The sequence below is a fragment of the Pseudopipra pipra genome, chromosome 4, assembly GCF_036250125.1.
Source record: "Pseudopipra pipra isolate bDixPip1 chromosome 4, bDixPip1.hap1, whole genome shotgun sequence".
Taxonomy (NCBI): Eukaryota; Metazoa; Chordata; class Aves; order Passeriformes; family Pipridae; genus Pseudopipra; species Pseudopipra pipra.
In genome coordinates, this window is record NC_087552.1 from 2722465 (window position 1) to 2741061 (window position 18597).

The 18597-nt window shown below is 48.7% G+C and overlaps 1 protein-coding gene across 50 annotated transcripts in view; it reads left to right on the plus strand.

The window, feature by feature from the left end:
- ANK2 (ankyrin 2) overlaps positions 1-18597 on the plus strand; it is a 281285-nt gene that overhangs the window by 257118 nt on the left and 5570 nt on the right. For 30 of the 50 annotated variants that reach the window (XM_064653777.1, XM_064653782.1, XM_064653771.1 and 27 more), the window contains 10 exons: positions 196-270; positions 1319-1450; positions 1805-1951; positions 2775-3054; positions 4482-4746; positions 12377-12469; positions 12917-13000; positions 14020-14184; positions 14759-14941; positions 15289-15380. In XM_064653777.1, the coding sequence (XP_064509847.1) occupies positions 196-270; positions 1319-1450; positions 1805-1951; positions 2775-3054; positions 4482-4746; positions 12377-12469; positions 12917-13000; positions 14020-14184; positions 14759-14941; positions 15289-15380 (1516 nt within the window). The remainder of the gene's footprint in view (positions 1-195; positions 271-1318; positions 1451-1804; positions 1952-2774; positions 3055-4481; positions 4747-12376; positions 12470-12916; positions 13001-14019; positions 14185-14758; positions 14942-15288; positions 15381-18597) is intronic. The other 20 variants (XM_064653817.1, XM_064653816.1, XM_064653802.1 and 17 more) reach the window with 2 other exon arrangements.

The window sequence follows — 18597 nt, forward strand, 5'->3', positions numbered from 1 at the left end:
AAAAAAAAAACACAAGCTTTTTGGTTTTATTTTTTAACCTGGGGATTTACAATCCTCGCTTTAGTTATGCAGCCTGTTCGCATTTAGACACAGCAGTTAGAAAAAACAGCACCTTCTTCCCTTCTTGGACTGTATCACCCGTTGAAACTGGTTTTAACTTGTAAAAGGCAACTTGTAGCTCTCTTTGACCTTTAGATCAGCAGGATGATCAGGAAAGGACAGAGGAAAGACTGGCCCACATCGCTGATCATCTTGGATTCAGCTGGACAGGTAAAATGCACGTCCTCTGCTCCGGAGAAAAACGATGGTCTGCACTCTTTTCTTGTTTCTTTTCCTGATTATCTAAAAAATGTTTTATAGAAATATTTCATTAGCTTACTGTCATTGGGTTACTGCAGATTCCTAAAGTGGGTAACGAGGAACTTATTCTTTACCAATCACTTTAGGACTGTGGGTTTAATAGACCTGAGGCAGCAAACGGGACTGGGGACAAGTGAAAGGAACATGGAATGACCTGCAGATATCACTGAAAACTAGCTCTAAGGCTCTTAAAAAGAGAAGCAGCTGTGCAGAAATCTCTGAGCTGTGTCAAACTGTGCAGTCTGACAAAAAAAATTGATGTAAAAAATTATGTCAGGTCTGCACTTTTTTTATATCTCTCACTAGAGCACTGTCAGGCTCCTGAAAATAAGCCATGCTCTATAGGAGTTAAGGAATAGCTGTATACCAGGGAAAACATTTTAGTTCCTTGATAGTGTAGATTGTGTTCTATACTGTTTTCAGAAGTGCCTTCAGAGTACATGCAAAACATCACTGATACTTTTTTTGCTTATGTTACTCACCTCTTCCTTTCCTGTCCTGTGCTTCGATCCATAGAGTAACTGGGAGCATGGGTCACTCATCCCAACGTGGATTTATCCTGAAATCAGTAGGACTTGGACCTGTGCAATGTAACAGATTAGGAATACACTAAAAATTTAATATACAGCTCTGAAAACAAAACTAGAAAAAAGGGGATGCTTGTCAAGATAGACATTAATATTCTATGGCGTTATAGGGAGGGCAGGTTAAGAGACCTCCATAAATAGTCCTTTTTTTATATTATGGTAAAGATTGCTTTTATTAAAGATTACTTTGTCAAATGTTACTGTGGAGGGTGAAATAGTGGTTGGTTTTTGTTCACCGGAAAGACATCAGTTTCCTGTTTTTTCAGATTTTGGGATTCAGCTGTAACTCATAGACATGTACTTTTCTGTAAATGAAACGAGTCCAAGGCAGTACTAGATGACCCCTTTACAGAGATGGATTTCTTTTTCAGAGCTAGCAAGAGAACTGGATTTCACAGAAGAGCAAATTCACCAGATCCGAATCGAAAATCCCAATTCACTTCAAGACCAGAGCCACGCACTCCTCAAGTACTGGCTTGAAAGGGATGGGAAACACGCAACAGGTTCGTTTCCATTTGGCATCTGACTGCCTCCTATTCGCTACTTGATTGTGTTGTAATCACAAAGAGGAAATTTGGGCAATATTTTGCCTATGGAAAGAATGAATTATACTTACGGAGTGTTATTTCTAGTATTATCTGTATAACGTGGCAAAATTGTTAAAGGAAAAATCAATTTTTATAGCAGCCATTCGGTTCTTTTTGGATTTTACATAGCAATGCTTCCAAATGCATCTGTAATTTATATATGGTATTGTATCAGTCAGTTTCCCACGTATGCCTTTCACGTGGAAAACAGAAAGGAGAGACCCTGTTTAATTCTTAACTGAGCTCCACGGTGTTGTTCTGATGCCACAGATACAAATCTTACCCAATGTCTCACGAAAATCAACCGGATGGATATCGTTCACCTCATGGAGACCAGCGGCATCGACTCCACGCAGGTCCACGGCACCCGCACCTACACGGAGATGGAACAGTCCATAGGACTGGACCACAGCGAAGGTAGTTGGCTGCTCAGCCAGTTGGCAGAAGCTTCTGTTTGGAAATGTTTGAGCACTAGAATCCCATTTTGAAAGCACGGGTAGTCTGGATGAATGAATGCAAGCCTGGCATCACACGGGTCACTGTCTGACCAGGAATAAGATCTGTGCTTTAACTGGTTCTTAGCAAGCAAATAATGTGCTCAGAGACCTTTGCCCAGTTTATTGGGGTTCTGTGGCTCGTACAAGTACTTTCATGACAATTCAGAAGGTTCTATTAGGATTTGATAGAGATTTGTAAAAGGAAAACGTTTCTGTGCTTTGACAAAACCTTTGGATTCAAGCATCCAGGGTATTGTTATTCTGCTAGGGCGTGATTCCGTTTCTTAAGTTTAAAAGTTCGGTGGATTAGGTCATTGATTGTAAACTGAAGAAGCACTTCCAAATTATGTGAGTGCAGAAGTGAGTCTTCTATGTGCTTCATTCAATATTGCTTTGAGATTAGGGGTTGGGGGTGAGTGGGTGTGTTTGTTATGCTTTGAGGCACATAAATGAGCTAGTTCTTGCATCAAATTTTTTTGTGAATCTTCTTGAGGGTTTCAAGATTAATTAATTTAGCTAAATTTCTGGATCAACTTTATTTTGTCTGTTACTGTCCAAATTTGGCAATAGTAGGGGTACTCCATTGTTACTTCAGCTACTTAGAGAGGTTATGTCCCATCCCACTCAAGATGTTTAAGAGTTGCAGGTAATGTGTTCCATGCAGGGATTTGGAATGCACATGGAGCACAAGAGGGAGTTCCTGCCTTCTCGTAATGCCATTTCTCCTCTGTGTGTTGTTGAAGGGTTTTCTGCACTGCAAGAAGAAGTGTACAGCTCAAGACACAAGCAGGAACACCACAGAATATCTAAAGACAGTGAGCCAACCGAACACCCTCCTCTCGTCTCCGAGGAAGAAGTGTCTGCCAGTTATTCTCCTTTTCAGGACAGTACTCCCAGGAGCGAGGCAGAGGTATCCATGGCTGAGCTCCTGAGGCAAGCACATAAGGAACAAGTAGAAACCGAATTCTCAGGGAAACCCCAAGACGTGCCAGGAAAACCATCTGCTTCACAACATGAATATTCGTAAGTGTCAAGAGACCAGGGTGAAACCTGGGTGGAACAGATTCCCTCTTCTTTGTGTAATGAGAGGATTTTTACAGTTCTCTTTGAAACACAGGAATGCTGTTTAATTTTCCTCCAGTTGTGTCCAGGCTTGATTTTTCAATCCATGTGAAGGAAGCCTTAAGGCTCAGGACAGAAAGTCAGTTGGTCGCTGTGAACACAAAGCAATAACCAAGTGTAGTGCATATGGAAGAAAAGAGGGTTAATGTAGAGGTGGGGTTGTTTTTTTTCCAAACTGTGTATAAGTTTTTGTGTGTTACATGGGAAGTGCTGTTAAACTTAGTGGAATTAACCCTGAATTCTTCTGTAGGGCTCTCAGTGGGGTTGGTGTGGTTTGAAAAGGAACTTGAAATGGATCACGTTTATTTATCCACACCATCCCTAATCCTGTGACCATGCTGAGACCTCTCCACTGGGTTGATCAAGCTGATCAGTGATTAGCTTTGATGTGGAGATGCAGCTCCAAACAGTCAAAGGGCATTTGAGTCCAGCAGATGGTCTCTGGTGCTCGGGATGTGCTTTACAGCCAGGACAGAGACAGTAGGAGACAGAAAAGAGCATCTAAGGTAGAAGACTTTTGTTGCACCAATAGGTAAAAATACCAATGCTTCGTAAGGGTTTGCCTGAAGAAATGAATGCTTTTGAGGAATAGAGAAGACACGTGAGACACTATTGCCAATAGTACACAAGAGGAGTGATGGCAGGAGAATATCACTGCAGTGCAGGTCCAAAAATTGGAGGAAAATTGGGCTAGTTTTAAATAGCTTGTAAAGAAGATGTTTTAAGAGGAATTATACAACAATATTGCACATACATATGTTTGAATTAGATGTGCTTCCTTCATATATATATGTTGCATAGTAATGTATGTAATAATAGGTTTCAATAACTTGCAACAGCAGTGCAATCATAGCAGTGTCCAACCGTGAAAATAGAAATACAATCAACACCAGATTGTCTACGAAGTTTCTGTTTGGTAAGGCTCTGGAATTCTACATAAAAGTTGGTCTCTCCTCCCCTGCAGCTTTGTAGATTGCAATTAATGTAGTAGTTGCTCCTCATCCATCTTTAGCGATCCAATTTTTCCCTAAAATAATAGTAGGTAATATGTAGAGTTGTGAGGGCACAGGTGACAGTGAAGCTCGCTGAAATATTTTACAAGTGCCAAGTTTTGCAGAAGTGGGTGCAAGGTTTGTATATTCATTTGGAGATTGGCTTGGGAAGGTGAGAGGGATGCCCAACCAGATTAATGTGTAGTTCTTGTCAAGGAGTACCAGTTGTTTCTAGGGGACAGGTGACGCAGCAATATTTATTCACTGCGTAGTGTTCCATTTATGGCACTTGGGAAGCACTGCATGGTGCTAACTTCTTGGACCTGTGATTCACAGGGTCACAGCTCCAGGAACAGAGCAGTCTACGGCACCGGTAACTGGGAAAGCAGGAAGCACAGCCAAGGGAGAGACAGAAAAAACATCCCCACAGCCCCCGTCCTCTGCACAGAGAGGTGACTCTCCCATCATCCAGGAGCCCGAGGATGCCCAGCTCCACCAGGATGACCCCTCTCCAAGGAGAACTAGTCTTGTGATAGTGGAGTCAACTGATGAGCAGATGGAGAAGTCTGGCAGGGGCTATGAAGAGGAATCTTTAGAAAAGGTAAAGAACAATTTTACTTCAAAATAACAGACACAAAAGGTTTTTATGTCTCACTCATTCCTTAGGATGAGAATATTTTTAACTAATCCCCATCTGCCATGCAGTCTTTTCTCCCTCCCTCTGTGGCTAGAAGGGTTAGCTATAGGCATTTCTGTAGAGCTTTGCAAAGCTGAAGCAATCCCAAAATCCTAAAGTCTAGGCTGTAGTTTTGGTTCTGCTCTGCCCTTATTTGACCTTTGGTCTGTTACAGTTAGTGTTACTAACAGGTGGAGAAACAAACCATGTACAGGCAAAAGCTGAAACAGATGTAGTGGAAAATGAAGTAGTAACATTAAAAGCTTATAAAAAAAGGCAAAGCTAGCCCAGAGCAGCATGAAAAAATGGCATGAAAGATCTGTGAAGTTGGTGAGATGGAAAAGAGGTAGCAGGTTGTGTGTTTACTAAGGATGTACTGGAAGAATGGTGTTCATGTAGCATGCAGGCAATAAAGAGAGATGGGGATGGGAGAGAACATCAAGAACAATATGAGGCAGGTCTTTCGCTGTGTGAGACAAAGGGACTTTATTGCGATGTTCCGAGAGGGAAAGATATCAAGAGGGAAGGAAAGAAAGCAAACCATATGGCTTTTAGTGGGGAATTAAAATTTCTTGGCAGATAAAGGTTCAGGAATAAACAGCTTGCTTTGCCTGTTCTAAGCGAAAGCTAAGAAGGCATCTTTGGAAACTGGGTTTATTAGTTAAGTTAGAGCAGAGAAGGCACAGTTCTACTGATGCAGAAACTGCTTCCTATCTTGACAACTCACCTTGACATTTATTAGAAACAGGCTCTTCTGCCTGTGCTGTTTATGTGGCCAAATGTGCCACCTCTAGAATGGAGGGCCTCTGGGATCTCGGAAAAAAAGTGGAATTTAGAGTGTGTCAGGTGACTCAAAGAGTACCTACAACAGGGCTCAGTACAGGGGCTGCTGTGGGAAAGGCTGCCCTCCAAATAATGGGCTGCTTTTTCCCTCTGATTCTTTTATTAAAGTAAAATAACAACTGGCACCACTAAAAAAACCCACACCCCCTTAATTTATTTTCCCCTTTATGTTTTCATAGTGTTCTTATTTCCCAAGTCATTCTTTTTAGCCTCTTTGCCTTCTGACCTCTTCATTTAGACTTCTAATTCTCCCATATGCAGGAGAGAGAACTCCAGCACTTGGTCCGGATACGCTGCCCTCTAATTAAAACTGTTCACTCCTGCTGTGTGTGCTGCACTCTGTACCTCCCAACAAGGAGGATTAGTAGGCTTTCATATATTTTTCTGTGTAATTAACACAGAAACCACGTGCAATATGCAGGAATTCCAGTGCTGGTGTAACGAGGCAGAAGCTGTAAGTACTGCTGGTACCACACTGTATTAGGGAGAGGTTCGAACGTAATGAAGCTTGAAAACCATGACAGCGTTGCAAGCTCAGCAAAACTGATATTTATTACCAAGAGGTGGCCAACAAAACAAACCCAAAAGGGAGGAAGGAGGAGAGAAAGAAGGCCCCAGCATGACCTCCCCAGTTACTCAGCTTTTGCCCATAAAGTTATCTTACTGACCCAACATACTGATAATTGCCCATAGCAGAAGCTGCATCCTTGGAGAGTCAGTAAGTTCACAACCTGGCAGGTGTCCCTGCCAAAGGCAACATTGTCCTTGGTGTGAAGCGAGCTCCCTTCCAAGAGAGCACTGTCTGCTTTTATACAATTCAGTGAGTGACCTCAGCCTAGGCAGGAGTGGTCATCACTGCCCAGGCAGAGGTTTTCAGTCCCACCCTCTTGGTTATGTGAGTCCATTCCTTCAGCACGTGCGTGAGAACTTCGGCAGTCCCTTAACGCACGCGCAGTACACTTTGGGGGTCTTTTCTGATTGAGTCGGGGGTCAAGCCTTCCTCCCCTCCTCTTGGATTTCTCCTTCAAATGCCCTTGGCAGACAATGAACCAATAGTAGAGCACCAATTAAAATAGTTTATACAGAATTTCTCCCTGCAAGGACGAATTCACTGTTTTATCAGTGACCTTGGCAGGGAGAGTATAAAGTACTACAGGTGTCTGGGGCCAAACACAGACCAAAAGTATCAGCATAAATTCACAGAGCTACATTCCACCGTGTGGTCTGTGGTTGGACCATGACACAGGTAAGTGACTCAAACAGCGTATTGATGAAGTGTCATCTCCAAAAATGTCAAAACATAAGAACTGAGTAACAGCAAAAGTACAGACAATAATATATTCATGTCCATCCCCATTGAGGAGATCCAAGTGGGTTACAGTGGTCATTTACTTGAAGTCAACAGTACTTGAGATAATCTTTTCCCGGTTGGCAGACCTAGTTTCCAAGTTTGGACCGATGAACAGCTGTGTCTGATTGTGTGGGCCCGGACTACGTGACGAATCTCAGGAATTTCTGCAAAATATAAAGTCTAGTACAACAGCACTTGGCATTTCAGAAACTTCATAATTTTTATAATTCGGATTCATCTTTTATGGTATGAAGTGGTTGACTGCCAGTCACACATTTATGGGCCCATTAGAAGCCATCACAGGCAATGTATATCTGGAGTTTGGTGCAACACCAGTAAACATCCTGGTCTCACCAACGGCTCTCACAGAAAACTTGCACTCTACTCTTCCAGGCCTCATTGGGGGCAAACTGTCCTGCCTCAGTTCACCCCTGACTGGAGTCAATCCCCCTCCACCTCATGGAGTGATAGTACTTGAGTATGAAATCATTTCTGCACTTAACTAGAATGTTACTAGTTCATCACAATAAAATTGTAAGCATGATGGGAGCCAGAGCCCATAGGGAGGTCCACGAACATCAGTCCTTCATTTGCAGTCTTGCCAACCAGCTTTTCAACATAAGGCTTTTCTTCTGCGAGGCCCAGCACCTCACACATGGTTATTTCACAATCACATACATTCTTGTGTAGACTCGTAAATCAAAAGGTTTTTGTCATTTGTTGATTCCAAATAATTTTTGCCACCTGCTGTAATACTACTGGGATAAAACACATAAAAATATGAGCACTGCAAAACAGTGTCTGATTTAGAATCCCCAAACCACACCATTCTGCCTGATCTTCACAAACATCACTGGTGTGACATGAACAGCACAGAAATGGATCGTTCTATACAGTAGTGACCATTAGGCCTCGGGATGTTACAAGTTGTATAGTTTTCCATTGTCTTCTTTCCCCCCTTAGTGACACATCTGCCTCATCCCAGGAGGCAAAACCAAGCACAATTGCAGACACTCTGCACACAGCATCACATATTTCCTTCACATGCTGAAGCCAGGGTTTGTCTCTAGCTTTTACCTTTAACCCTGCTGTCATAACAATTTAGCAGCACACAGTTCAGGAATACTGTTCCAATTCTGATTGTTGCTTACCAGTAATACAAAACAAAGCATACAGATTGTTGGTGCAACTCATCTAAGAAATATAGACCTTCTTATCTCTGGAATAGTGGATCCAGGGATCCGTCGGGACACGAGACCTCCTATGTGAAAAAGAATAACCAATCCATTTTGTTATTCAAGATCCATGGCCTGCACTGAATAGGCTAATGCAGGAGTAGTCATGGCTGTGGTAGCTGTATCCTCCCAGCCCCTGGCCAGGCTCACTGAGAACCACAAATGACAAATAAGGATCACCGGAAAGGCATTGTTCATTACACGAATCACAACATCAGGGGTGGACAATAAGACACACAAGAGACATGTACACAATAACTGAGTCATTACACCAGTTAGTAGAAGTTAGTAGACACAATGAATTATATTTAGGATATATTTTCTTCCATGTGATATTCGGGTTGGTCTGGTGCTGCTCAGCATTCACTGATCTCTGTCCAGAATTCTTGCTGCTCATGATAAGGTTTCATCAAAAATGCTGGAAGACAGCAGGGTCCTGTGGGAGACAAAATAAAAACAAACCCCCCTTCCCCATACTAACAAGTTAATATCTACTTGGGGTGTCATATTGCCCCTCCTCGTTACCAAAGTATATTTTTATCAAGTTAAGGTTTTGTTCTATTCTTGTCCTTTCTCTTATCTTGTTTTTATTTTCTTTACCTTGGTTTTAACAGTTACACTTTCAAGGAATTTGGCAGTGTTCTGAGTTTGTGAGGATTCTCAAGAACTATAAATCTCAAGACAGGTTTCATTCTTTTGTTTGTGACCCCAGCCCACCACATGAACTCAAAATTACCACCACGTGAACCTAAAGTAACATGACTTATCAATTTTATGCCAAACTTCCAAGAACCTAAACCCACCATGACTTTGAGGCTGGCAGCTGCTGTCTCACTGCCTTCACCAGGGCCATAGAACCTCATAACCACTAGCACCCTCAGGGGACAAAGTGTTACTGGCCCCACACAGGTCAATTCACAACATACGGAAGAGTCACAGCAACTAATTTTTCACAACCATTGTGAAAACAAAGCTCCTTGACTGCATCCCAAGCAGTGCTTCAGCTAATTCTCTATTTGACTTCTCTGTACGAAGCTTGCTCCTAAAAATCCAACTTTTCTGGAAGGCACAGTTGGGTCTGGAAGAGGCCCTGCTGCTCTGTGCCCTCAGAGGAGAAACCAGCTCCTGGGGGCTGCTGGATTCCACAAGTTAGATGCTATTAGCTTTGCCAACTTGACAAACATAAACACAAACCCCCTAGCTAGGGCTTTCAACACAACCAGATCCCAAACATAGGCACAAATTAATCAATCAATTCAAAGTTCCAACCTTTTTTACTCGTCAAATTCAATAATCTTCTTAACCTTCTCTAAATCTGACTATAACATGTATGTGAAGGCACCCAATTGCATCTGTGCACCCAGCACCTGGTGCTTGCTGGCCTGAAACTCAACACACACTATATAAACAGTTTTTCCTTATTAAAGTTACCAAAACCAAAAATTATCTCTCTGCTGCCTCAGCTGTTGAGGGGGCTGCAGCCCCCCTCTGCCTGGGGCTGGAGAAGGGAAAAGCAGCTAGGAGCTGCTTTACTCCTTTTTTTTCTCTCTTGTCTCCCTGCAGCTGCAGCTGCCAACTTTGGAAGCGGCTGAGAAAAGGGGGGAAAAAAAAAAAGTCAGAAACTGCTTTTTGTGTCTCTTTATTTTTTTTTTTTTTCTCTGCCTGCTGAAGTTCACTGCTGGGCTCCTGTCAGCCCCCCTCACATGAACTCCCAGTAAACGCAGCTTAGAACACATCCCCGCGTGGCGCCAGGGGGAAAAATGCCTGCCCCGTCCCGGGCTTAGAACATGTCTCGGCATGGCCGCAGGGGAGAAAAAGTCCATTCCCCCTGGGTCCCAGACTAGAACACATCCTGGTGTGGCTGGGGGGGGGGAAATGCCTTTCCCCCTGAGTCCTGGACTAGAACACATCTGGCATGGCCCTGGGGGGAAAAATGCCCATTCCCCTGGGGTCCCGGACTAGAACATATCCTGGCATGGCCCTGGGGGGAAAATGCTTGCCACCCCCCCGGGTCCTGGCCTTAGAACACATCCCGATGTGGCCCCAGGGGGAAAGTGCTTGCCCCCCTCTGGATCCCGGGGTTGCAACACATCCCAGCATGGCCCCAGGGGGGAAGATGCCTGTTCCCTCTGGGTTTAGCACACATCCTAGTGGGGCACCAGGGGGAAAATGCCTGCGCCGCCCCCCCCCCCCCCCCCCCAGGTCCCAGACTAGAACACATCTGGCATAGCCCTGTGGGAGAAAATGCCTGTTCTCTGGGGGTCCTGGACTGGAACACATCCTGGTGTGGCCCAGGGGAGAAAATGCTTGCCCCCAGTCCCGGGTCCTGGACTAGAACATACTCGGTGAGGCCTGAGGGGGGAAAATGCCCATTCCCCCTGGGTCCGGACTAGAACACATCCCAACATGGCCCCAGGGGGAAAGAAACGTGCCCCTCCCCGCCCCCCCCAGTCCCAGGCTTAGAACACATCTGGCATGGCCCTGGGGGAGAAAATGCTCCTTCCCCCTGGGTTCCGGACTAGAACACATCTGATATGGCCCCAGGGGGGAAAATGCCCATTCCCCCAGGATCCTGGACTAGAACACATCCTGGTGTGGACCCAGGGGAGAAAATGCTTGCCCCCCCCCAGGTCCTGGACTAGAACACATTCGGCGTGGCCCCAAGGGGGGAAAATGCCCATTCCCCTGGGTCCCCGACTTCACTACAGATAACACAGAGCCCGATGCAGCCCCCCACCCAGGGAAACCTCTTTCCCTGGAGGCCCCAGGGGCGGTAGCCCAGCACTGGACTTGACTCCTGTACAATCCCTGAGTGAATATCAAAACTCCGGTGTCCACCCGGGACACTTCGATGAAAGGTGTAACACCACAACCCCCGTCCTGGAGTTTATCCACCATGTCCTACACCCACAGCTCCCTGAAATGCTCACAAACACTAACACTTGACTCAGAAAGAGTCTTTTCAGACAGCAACCAGCCAACCCTGCCACTCCAAGCAGTGATTGGGCCCTTCTGATGTCTCTTCCCATAATATTCCATGGCATGGGATATTCCTTTGGCCTGTTCAAGCCAGCTCTCCTGGCTGTGCTGCCTCCAAGCTTTCTTGTGAACCAGCTCCCTAAAAGAGCATGAATTCTATCCCAGCCAAAACCAAGTGTATCACAACAAAACCACAGACAGAAGATGAAGATCAAGAGAAGCAAGGGGAGTCAGCTATATTCTGTAGCCTGCCACCCTCACCCAATTTCCTACAAAACACAGCAGTTCACTCCACAGGTTATGCATCCCACCTGTGAATCGTGCTTTGTCCTTGCCAAAGGTGTGTTTAGTGTTGGGTATGACATTCCTGTTGCCAAAAAACATGTTAGGGAGAGGTTCGAACATACTGAAGCTTGAAAACCATGACACTAGCTCAGCAAAACTGATATTTATTACCAAGAGATGGCCAACAAAACAAACCCAAAAGGGAGGAAGGAGGAGAGAAAGAAGCCCCCAGCAGGACCTCCCCAGTTACCCAGCCTGTTGCCCATAAAGTTATCTTACTGACCCATCATACTGATAATTACCCATAGCAGAAGCTGCATCCTTGTAGAGTCAATAAGTTCACAACCTGGCAGGTGTCCCTGCCAAAGGCAACGGTGCCCTTGGTGTGAAGCGAGCTCCCTTCCAAGAGAGCACTGTCTGCTTTTATGCAATTAACTGAGTGACCTCAAGCTAGGCAGGAGTGGTCATCAAGGCCCAGCCAGAGGTTTTGAATCCCACCCTCTTGGTTATGTAAATCCATCCCTTCAGCACATGCGTGAGAACTTTGGAAGTCCCCTAACACACGCGCAGTACGCTTTGGGGGTCTCTTCTGATTGAGTCGGGGGTCAAGCCTTCCTCCCCTCCTCTTCAATTTCTCCTTCAAATGCCCTTGGCAGACAATGAACCAATAGTAGAGCACCAATTAAAATAGTTTATACAGAATTTCTCCCTGCAAGGACGAATTCACTGTTTTATCAGTGACCTTGGCAGGGAGAGTATAAAGTACTACAGGTGGCTGGGGCCAAACACAGACCAAAAGTATCAGCATAAATACACCCTGCTACACACACCCAACAGAGCACTGCTTCCATGCTTCCCCTAGGAGTTAGCAGAGGAGTTGGGTGGGCTGGAGATGAGCTCGGACGAGGACGAGATGGTCACTACCAGGGTCGTTCGGCGCCGGGTGATTATTCAGGTACCGAGTGGTGAACAACTGCATGAGCCTGTGGTGCCTTAGGACCTGGAAACACGGGGAGAGCCACTTAGCTGGAGTCACAGCTCAAGCTGGGACGCTCCCAAATAATACATGGCATTGGATAAGCCATTCCAATACCTTAGGATTACAGTAATACTGCTAACCCAACTCTAAACTCCATTAGGCACCTTGGTATGAGGAGGAAGATGACTCTTCAGCCCCATACACAATGCAGTCAACTAACATATCTTTGCCTGTCTGCTGTAGCATAACATTTTGTTGCATGCCTTTCTAAGGATTTATTTGCAGAACAGATTTTTTTTCTAACACTTTTCAATTTCCCCCCCCCCCCATTCTATAACCGATTAACCGATTTTAAAATTGCTCGTTTCAAAAGACCCGCATGGAGGCCTCGCTTCACACACACCTTTGTTCTTTGTCATACAGGCTGATACTATGCCTGACATGCCACCAGAAACAGTCACAGAAGAGCAGTATACAGATGAACATGGCCACACAGTGGTAAAGAAGGTATTGTCAGTGCTGCCCTTTCCTACCTTTTTCCTGTCCTATAGAAGGCAGGATAAAACCATCCACATACACGCCAGATTTTCTGCTGTGGAAGGGGCATAATTTGCAGAGTAGAGTGTGGAAGGAATGAGAATTTCTTTTCATGAGAGATACAAAGTTCAAAAAATTATTTTTCTTCTCAAGATCATTCTGTATTACAGTATATAACCTAAGAGGGACATATTTTGTTAATTTTCCCATGTAAAGCCAATAAAAATTCTGCATATACTCACATCTTACAAGCAAGTTGTTTGGTTTTTTTTTTAAAAAAGGTACCTGCTTGAATTCATGTTAGAATAAACCACCCCAGCCAAATATTCCTGGGTTTTGATGTACAGGAGTGAGCATGACTGTATTCTTATGGATGCCTTGGACGATGCTGTGTAGAGCTCTGGGTCATCCATAGAAAGATGCACACCCATCCTCCTGAGACATTTCTCTCATCTTGAGCCCTGTTATTGTCTTTTGCTCCTCCTCCTTTGTGCCTCGAGAGCTCGATCACCAGATGAGTCTCTTCAGTGGGTTCACTTTAGCTAACTAGTTCAGCAGTGCTTTAGTACCATGAATCTTATTTCTGTGTGTTTGATAAACTGCTCCCCTCTTCAGTCACTGAAGCCTTTTTGAAAACGCCAGTCTGAAAGCGTTTCCTAGTGGTTGCGCAGTCGTAAAGTGTATTTTCTCTCTGAAATGCTGTAATCACTGCTTCAGGGAGTCGCTCCACTATCTCTGTTGTGCCCACCTACAAAGTAGGTTCATGGAAGCTTTGCCATGTGGTGACCGAAGTAAGGCGACCGCATCGACTGGCAGCGTCACCACGGGTCCTTGTGAGCACTTGTGTGGAAGAGTAAAGAGTATACCATCTGTGCAGGTTCTTTCACGTGGGAAAAGATGCCCTCTGAGTGGAAAATGCTGCACAGAGAACAAGGAGGAATACGTTGCTGCTAATTCTTGTGGGACTAAGCTCCGTTTCATCCGCACAGGTCACTCGGAAGATCATCCGTCGGTACGTTTCTCCAGATGGCACAGAAAAAGAGGAAGTCCTAGTGCAAGGAGCACCACAAGCACCTGTCACCGTTGAAGAAGGAGATGGCTATTCCAAAGTTGTGAAACGGGTTGTGCTGAAGAGCGACAGCGAGCAGTCAGAGGTAGATGGTTCTTTCCTTGCAATGCTACAAAGCACCAGCACCCCAACAGGGAACTTAATCACTGCATCTTATCGTGCTCATTGTACAACCAAGTCTACACCTAGATTAAATGACTGGCCTGTTCTTTGCTTGAAAAACACCTATGACTTTCATGCAAGCTGTTTTAGAGCCAGATAATTAAAAATAAAAACAACCTGAAAAGCTGATTGCTTTTCAGTCTGCCTTCTCCTGCCATGCTTACACTGTGTGGCCCTGCAGACCTTTGGGTATGCCAAACTCTTGGGACAGAGGGCCAGGAGCTGGGACCTAGAGCGCATGCTTTTAGGAGTCCTGAGATGAGATGTAGTGAATAACAAGCAGTGATTAGAAATGCAAAAAGTGTCATTGATGTTTTTTCTTACCAGAATTCCTCATCCGAATTAATTCTCTAGGACTAAGGTCACAAGCAAGCAGAGGCTTTTTATTTTGTTGGCTGACCCTTAACAGAGCTACAGTTTACTGTATGGAGCCCATAGGCGTGAAAGGGATCTTTTGCTAGATCAAATCGTGCAGTATGGAACTCATCTCCTTCCAGGTGACCCTGTCGGAGCCTGCCGTCGTGCCTAGTGCCTCCAAATTCCAGTCGGAGCCAGTGGAAGGCCGGAAGGTCAGCAAAGTCATCAAGACCACCGTAGTGCACGGAGAGAGGACGGAGAAACACCTGGGGGATGCCAGCTTAGCTTCCGATCTGCCGTCAGCCAAAGAGGACTTCGAAGAGGTACAAGTAACTTTTATAGAAGTATTAAAAGGAGTGTTGCAACATCTGAATCTAGTTTATTATCCCTCTGAATAGCACACCTTAGAACTTAGATGAACAGAGAGATAAAATACATTGATAAGTAGATAAAAGCTGTGTGGCATTAGATGAAATGTATGTTTGTGGTTTTTCTTGTAATGTGAGGAAATAATACCATATAAAAGCATTGAGGAGTGCTGGAAGGGATGCAAATGGCAACCAGCTGCCTCTTTTAATTGCCTCGTTCCCACCAAGGTGGGAACAGGCATTATCTTCTGCTCTAAGTGGTTCAGTTTTGTTTTAATCTGAAGTTTATGTTTCCCTTGGAGGCTCTGAGCTATACAGGTAACCACGTGAAATTCCAACTGCCTGCTTTAGTAGAGAAAGAAATCAGGAAAGAAGATGGATCGATAATTAAAAGGTTTGCCTTGGCAAGACAACAAACTGTTGCTGGAAAAAAATTAACAGACTCACATTATATGAGTGGATGTCAGTTGAGTGCCTGAAGTGAAACACGCACCAGCACCTAAAGCTGGATTGTGAACAGTACTAAAAATGACTACTAACAAACAGGGTCAGTGTGAGGGCTGGAGTGCGTAGGAAGGGAAAACTCACCTGGAAACATTGAGGGAATGAGAAGAAAGAAAAAAAGGCAAAAAAGCAAAATCAATGGGTGGAAAGACGAGACAAAAACACCTGGGGAGTGAGTGGGTGGGAAGTGGAAGGGGCTTGTAATGTGGGCGGAGAAGTGGGCAGAGCTTGCGGAGTGGGCGGGGGGGGGGCGCAGCCCGGTCCAGTCCACTGGACTACACACTTCCTACCAAGTGTGTAGTCCAGTGGACTGGACCGGGCTGCGCCCCCGCAGGGGGAGACCTGGGTAGGTAGGGCACGAGAGGGGGTCCGGCGGTGGCGCAGCCCGGTCCAGTCCACCAGTCCTACCAAGTGTGTAGTCCAGTGGACTGGACCGGCTGCGCCCCCGCAGGGGGAGACCTGGGTAGGTAGGGCACGAGAGGGGGTCCGGCGGTGGCGCAGCCCGGTCCAGTCCACCAGTCCTACCAAGTGTGTAGTCCAGTGGACTGGACCGGGCTGCGCCCCCGCAGGGGGAGACCTGGGTAGGTAGGGCACGAGAGGGGGTCCGGCGGTGGCGCAGCCCGGTCCAGTCCACCAGTCCTACCAAGTGTGTAGTCCAGTGGACTGGACCGGGCTGCGCCCCCGCAGGGGGAGACCTGGGTAGGTAGGGCACGAGAGGGGGTCCGGCGGTGGCGCAGCCCGGTCCAGTCCACCAGTCCTACCAAGTGTGTAGTCCAGTGGACTGGACCGGGCTGCGCCCCCGCAGGGGGAGACCTGGGTAGGTAGGGCACGAGAGGGGGTCGGCGGTGGCGCAGCCCGGTCCAGTCCACCAGTCCTACCAAGTGTGTAGTCCAGTGGACTGGACCGGGCTGCGCCCCCGCAGGGGGAGACCTGGGTAGGTAGGGCACGAGAGGGGGTCCGGCGGTGGCGCAGCCCGGTCCAGTCCACCAGTCCTACCAAGTGTGTAGTCCAGTGGACTGGACCGGGCTGCGCCCCCGCAGGGGGAGACCTGGGTAGGTAGGGCACGAGAGGGGGTCCGGCGGTGGCGCAGCCCGGTCCAGTCCACCAGTCCTACCAAGTGTGTAGTCCAGTGGACTGGACCGGGCTGCGCCCCCGCAGGGGGAGACCTGGGTAGGTAGGGCACGAGAGGGGGTCGGCGGTGGCGCAGCCCGGTCCAGTCCACCAGTCCTACCAAGTGTGTAGTCCAGTGGACTGGACCGGGCTGCGCCCCCGCAGGGGGAGACCTGGGTAGGTAGGGCACGAGAGGGGGTCCGGCGGTGGCGCAGCCCGGTCCAGTCCACCAGTCCTACCAAGTGTGTAGTCCAGTGGACTGGACCGGGCTGCGCCCCCGCAGGGGGAGACCTGGGTAGGTAGGGCACGAGAGGGGGTCCGGCGGTGGCGCAGCCCGGTCCAGTCCACCAGTCCTACCAAGTGTGTAGTCCAGTGGACTGGACCGGGCTGCGCCCCCGCAGGGGGAGACCTGGGTAGGTAGGGCACGAGAGGGGGTCCGGCGGTGGCGCAGCCCGGTCCAGTCCACCAGTCCTACCAAGTGTGTAGTCCAGTGGACTGGACCGGGCTGCGCCCCCGCAGGGGGAGACCTGGGTAGGTAGGGCACGAGAGGGGGTCCGGCGGTGGCGCAGCCCGGTCCAGTCCACCAGTCCTACCAAGTGTGTAGTCCAGTGGACTGGACCGGGCTGCGCCCCCGCAGGGGGAGACCTGGGTAGGTAGGGCACGAGAGGGGGTCGGCGGTGGCGCAGCCCGGTCCAGTCCACCAGTCCTACCAAGTGTGTAGTCCAGTGGACTGGACCGGGCTGCGCCCCCGCAGGGGGAGACCTGGGTAGGTAGGGCACGAGAGGGGGTCCGGCGGTGGCGCAGCCCGGTCCAGTCCACCAGTCCTACCAAGTGTGTAGTCCAGTGGACTGGACCGGGCTGCGCCCCCGCAGGGGGAGACCTGGGTAGGTAGGGCACGAGAGGGGGTCCGGCGGTGGCGCAGCCCGGTCCAGTCCACCAGTCCTACCAAGTGTGTAGTCCAGTGGACTGGACCGGGCTGCGCCCCCGCAGGGGGAGACCTGGGTAGGTAGGGCACGAGAGGGGGTCCGGCGGTGGCGCAGCCCGGTCCAGTCCACCAGTCCTACCAAGTGTGTAGTCCAGTGGACTGGACCGGGCTGCGCCCCCGCAGGGGGAGACCTGGGTAGGTAGGGCACGAGAGGGGGTCCGGCGGTGGCGCAGCCCGGTCCAGTCCACCAGTCCTACCAAGTGTGTAGTCCAGTGGACTGGACCGGGCTGCGCCCCCGCAGGGGGAGACCTGGGTAGGTAGGGCACGAGAGGGGGTCCGGCGGTGGCGCAGCCCGGTCCAGTCCACCAGTCCTACCAAGTGTGTAGTCCAGTGGACTGGACCGGGCTGCGCCCCCGCAGGGGGAGACCTGGGTAGGTAGGGCACGAGAGGGGGTCCGGCGGTGGCGCAGCCCGGTCCAGTCCACCAGTCCTACCAAGTGTGTAGTCCAGTGGACTGGACCGGGCTGCGCCCCCGCAGGGGGAGACCTGGGTAGGTAGGGCACGAGAGGGGGTCCGGCGGTGGCGCAGCCCGGTCCAGTCCACCAGTCCTACCAAGTGTGTAGTCCAGTGGACTGGACCGGGCTGCGCCCCCGCAGGGGGAGACCTGGGTAGGTAGGGCACGAGAGGGGGTCCGGCGGTGGCGCAGCCCGGTCCAGTCCACCAGTCCTACCAAGTGTGTAGTCCAGTGGACTGGACCGGGCTGCGCCCCCGCAGGGGGAGACCTGGGTAGGTAGGGCACGAGAGGGGGTCCGGCGGTGGCGCAGCCCGGTCCAGTCCACCAGTCCTACCAAGTGTGTAGTCCAGTGGACTGGACCGGGCTGCGCCCCCGCAGGGGGAGACCTGGGTAGGTAGGGCACGAGAGGGGGTCCGGCGGTGGCGCAGCCCGGTCCAGTCCACCAGTCCTACCAAGTGTGTAGTCCAGTGGACTGGACCGGGCTGCGCCCCCGCAGGGGGAGACCTGGGTAGGTAGGGCACGAGAGGGGGTCCGGCGGTGGCGCAGCCCGGTCCAGTCA